This window comes from Choristoneura fumiferana, chromosome 22 (genome assembly GCF_025370935.1).
Source record: "Choristoneura fumiferana chromosome 22, NRCan_CFum_1, whole genome shotgun sequence".
NCBI lineage: Eukaryota > Metazoa > Arthropoda > Insecta > Lepidoptera > Tortricidae > Choristoneura > Choristoneura fumiferana.
In genome coordinates this window covers 2,287,426-2,292,267 of record NC_133493.1, presented here as the reverse complement: position 1 = coordinate 2,292,267, position 4,842 = coordinate 2,287,426, and the positions used below count along the sequence as shown (strand labels likewise).

The window sequence follows — 4,842 nt, the reverse complement described above, 5'->3', positions numbered from 1 at the left end:
GATTTTTCTTTCTTAATCATTAGCACTTACTTATGCTTTAAATTTAAACGAAGAAAAAAAGTGTCTTCATTTTTTGGCACTTTTCTGACAAAATTCGTTACAAAATGGCCTAGGGCACTACGACTTTTTACAATTACATGAGCGTACAGTTCCTTGCAAGGCCGGTAACGCACCAGCAGCCCTGATGGTACTGTAGCGTAGGTGTCCATGGGCTGCTGTGATTGCTTATGATCGAATGAAATGCACCTTTGTTGTGGGCTTTAGTTTAAAAAAAGAGCCCATAGGTGTGCAAAATCAACAAATCACATTAGTAAACATTTTGTTAACAGACAGACAGACAAGTGGGCGAAGCGCGAGAAAATCGTCTGCACTTCAGTTTAGTCAAAAAAGCTGCGAAATTATTCGGCAGAAGTCCACCAGTCCTCCTTTGCAGCTTGCATTTCACAACTGGATAACCGAACCGAAATCCCACGGAGCCGTGATTGGAAATTCGAACCCATATTTTAATAAATCGATCAAAATAAAATTGTTACGAAAAATAATCATTAAAACAAAAACATGTTTATTCTCCAACATTGCTGAAGTTACCTTGATTATTTTGTTCTGTCATTTCATAATCTTAAGTCCAATTCGGATCGCAGTTCTATCGAACCATGGGCGAACGTTGACATTGACACACAAGTGACATTTGACGTTTCGTTTGTTGTAGAAAATAATCCGATTTGTTTCGTCGGGTTGTTTATTTATTCACAAAAACAATGGAATCATACGACAATATTTACAAAACTGTGTGCCGCGTATGTTTGAACAGTAACGATAAAGAAAACATTGTATCTTTAATAGATCATTCTAGTTCTGACGGCTTGAGTTGCTACGGCAAAGCCCTGATGATTTTTACAAACGTCGTCGTTAAATCTGACGATATTTTTCCAGTTTCGATGTGTAAAAACTGTATTTGTTACTTAAAACAAGCAATTTATTTCAAGTTGAAGTGCGAATCTAGTGATAAACAGCTGAAGAAGCTTGCAAAATATTGTTTTAACGACAAGGATATTAAAGAGAAAATCGTGGACTTCACAATATTCTCCAGTTATTTTACCGAAGAAGATTTAATTAGTAGCAGTTCTGCAGTAAAACGTGCGGAATCGCAGGAATTCATTCAGAAAATAACTAGTCACAACTTAGATGTTGAAATAGCTGTATCACAAGACAGTTTGAGTGATAATTTCCTAGATAATTCTGATTGCAACGCTATGAGCGAACCTTTTGAAGAGAAACCAAGTCAAATCCAAGAAGATTGTGATGTTATATTGGACCGCATTGAAAAGTTTATAGGATCCCACTCTGACATATCAAGCACAAAGTTCAAGAGGCGTTATAAGAAAAAAACCCATGCCCGTCGGAAGAAATTAGCCCAAAGACAAATGCAATTGCAGGCAGAAAACGAGTCTTTCATCTGTAATGTGTGTCATAGAGTGCTAGCGAACAAGCATTCGTATGAAAACCACATGCAGAGGCACAACGGCTGTCGATATGTATGCGAGCACTGTGGCAAAGGATTTCCGGTACTTGCTGAGCTTAAGATCCACCAAGTAGCTGTCCACGGTACCGGGCCATACTTACAATGCCGCCACTGCCCATACAAAGCCCCTCGTAAATTCAGTTTAGTTGAACATGAACGCATACATACAGGAGAGCGACCATACACTTGTGAGAAATGCGGTTTGACTTTCCGTCGCAGATTTATTTGGAAGAAACATCTAATTTATCATAATGAGAAGACAGTTCAGTGTGGTTTGTGTCCGAGAAAGTTTTATCAGCGAAGTGAAATGTTAGCGCATTGTAATAATGTACACGAGAGAGTGTATGTGTATTTATGTAATAAGTGCGGTGCAACATACGCTAAGCCAGCTACTGTGAGACGACATTTGACAGAACGGCATGGTGTGCCAAGGGAAATGCAAGGGAAGGTTACTAGGATTAATAAAAGCAAGGGTGATTTCCTGAATGAGTAAAATTATGGTTGAATTTTTATGTATTTTACACTTGTCCAGTTTGGGTCCCGATTGCAATCCATAACATTGTAAGCCGTAATGTAATGTAATGTTTCTCATAATCATTAATTGCCATAATTCTTTTTAGTCTAAGTCAAAAGCAATAAAAATTTCTGAAATTTTGAAATAGCCATCCTTTATAACAAACAGGAATTATTGTTTTCTATAAAAGAAAAAAAGTAATGGCAAATGATCATTATGCCTTTTAAATATGTATGGATTCCAATATATATAGACCCGATCAGCCTACATGTGTCTCACAGGCATAGTCATTTCAAAAAAAGAGAACATGGGGTTTTGTTATTCTCCTGTTATCTTAAATAATAACAAAAAAGTTTACCATATTACATTTTTTTTTATTCGACTGGATGGCAAACGAGCAAGTGAGTCTCCTGATGGTAAGAGATCACCACCGCTCATAAACATCTGCAACAGGTGTTGCAGATGCGTTGCCAACCTAGAGGCCTAAAATGGAATACCTCAAGTGCCAGTAATTTCACCGGCTGTCTTACTCTCCACGCCGAAACAACAGTGCAAGCACTGCTGCTTCACGGCAGGATTAGCGAGCAAGATGGTGGTAGCAATCCGGGAGGACCTTGCACTAGGTCCTACCACCTGCAAAGAACATACTAATACTATTAATATTAAACAATTGAGGCCTTAGGTATTCTACCAAGCTGCAACAACTAGAATAAAGTATTATGCATTTTGTATGTATGTATATATGTAACTCTTTATTGTAGAAAAGAAAAGAAACAAAAATACAATTGACAAAACTTTGAGATGCTTGTACAGTCACCATTAGATATTTCGGAACTGGCGAGCTGGTCAAAAATATCACAACATGCACTCTATTATTAAGGTATTAGAGTTCATTTTTCGATATTTTTGATCAATGTAGCCACTCCGCAATATTTGATGGCAACTGTACCTACAAAGGCGGACTTATCCCTTAGGGATCTCTACCAGTCAACTTGTTAGGGACTGACAAAGAGTAAGTTTAAAAGTCAAAAATAGTGAGAGCTACAATACAGTGCTTCAAACAAAACAATACCTATATAAATTTAAACAATATACTACATAACATAATATATTTTATGTTTTTGCCAATTAAATGAATGAATACAAGTAACCTTAAAAAGAAAACTATGGTTCTACAGTTATAGATAAGTATCTTCATCTGTTATTGACTTCAAATATTATCACTATAATATTATAGCAAAAAAAAGAAACAACTTTATTATGTGATTTGAATGGTTTCACTTTTACAACAAAAAAAAAAAAAATTTTTTTTGTTAATAAATAAATTTATTTTAATGCAAATTTCAACTTCACATTTTTGACCTAGTTAATTTTCTTGAAATTTTTTAATTGTTCATTACAAATATTGTAGTCTGCATAGTAAGTACATTTGGCAGATGTTTATAAATTGATGATGGTCTCTAGCAGACAATTGACTGTGCTAAGTGCAAATTTTTCAATTTGTTACATTTGAATGTCTAATAAGTACTAAATAAGCATGCTCTCCTGTTTGCTCTTGTCAAAATAAAAAAATAAAAAAGTTTGCACTTATTACATTTAATTTTGTCTTCTAGACCATCAATTTGTACTTCAGTAAATACACAAGGACTTATGAGGACAGATAATTTTTTATTTATTTTTAACCCCTGACCTGACACAAAGAGGGATGTTATTTAAACTAAGTTTGATGGCAATGTCTGTGTGGCATTGTACTTCTTAAACGGATGGCCCGGTTTCGATGCGGCTTTTTTACGTGAAAGCGAGTTTCCTAGCGGTGGCTCTCATAAATTTTTCATTTTATTTTATTTTTTATTTTTATTCGCAAAATTTATGTATGTAAACTCTGCATATGTATATGTATTTTGTTTCTTTTCTTTTGTACAATAAATAGTTTAATGTACACGTTATTATTATATTATATAATCATTAAAATCGGTTCAGCCGTTTTTGAAATATTGAACTTGAAAGTGATATTGTTGGTGTTTTTCAAATTTTCGGAGTTAACTAGGCTTATATTATATATATATATATATATATATATATATATAAACTATTTTGCCCGCGACTTCGTCCGCATGGAATTAGGTTATCACGCGCTATTCCCTCGGGAACTGTGCATTTTCTGGGATAAAAAGTAGCCTATGTCACTCTGGCCCAACCATAAATTTCGACCATGCTATATACATATTACTTACATAATATGCCATTGTGACTGACATTACTTATCATGTTGCGACAGATTATAATGGTATCTAGCTGTACTCTGACAGCCTCAAACCCTTATTAACGCTCCATTAAAAAATACCTTTTTTTCATATTTTGGTCTGTTTATCTGTCAGTGATGAAAATGGGTTGAACACATTGAATTAGCAATAAGGGTAGATGGACGGACTAAGTGGAACGTAGATATCATACATTGAAACAATTATTTTTAGAGGAAGTTAATTTATCTGCCCTTCTATCTATCTTACCTATCGTGACGTGAGAGAACTGAGGCCTTTCAGGTCACAGCTCATTACAGCCACCCGGCACCCGACCAGCATCGCCTCGCCTCTTCAAGGATTTGTATGGGTTCACTACATCAACTCTGTAACGTCACCGGATCGCCTCACTCGCGAGGTTGCCACGCGCAGACGGCGAGTGGGGCACTCGCTGCCCGCACGCTTGCGATGCGGCGCTCTCCACTACCCCCCCCCCCCCATTCATCCCCCTACTAGGAAATTCGAAGCGCGAGATCCACTCACCACTCGTTGTCAACGCGCCGTCT

At 36.4% G+C, this 4,842-nt stretch overlaps 1 protein-coding gene across 1 annotated transcript; it reads left to right on the top strand.

The window, feature by feature from the left end:
- The first annotated feature begins 701 nt into the window (after nucleotides 1-701).
- Nucleotides 702-3,315, top strand: LOC141440282 (uncharacterized). The gene has a single exon (XM_074104754.1). The coding sequence runs from the start codon at nucleotides 759-761 to the stop codon at nucleotides 2,013-2,015; it is 1,257 nt and encodes a 418-aa protein (XP_073960855.1). The 5' UTR covers nucleotides 702-758; the 3' UTR covers nucleotides 2,016-3,315.
- The last annotated feature ends 1,527 nt before the right edge of the window (nucleotides 3,316-4,842 follow it).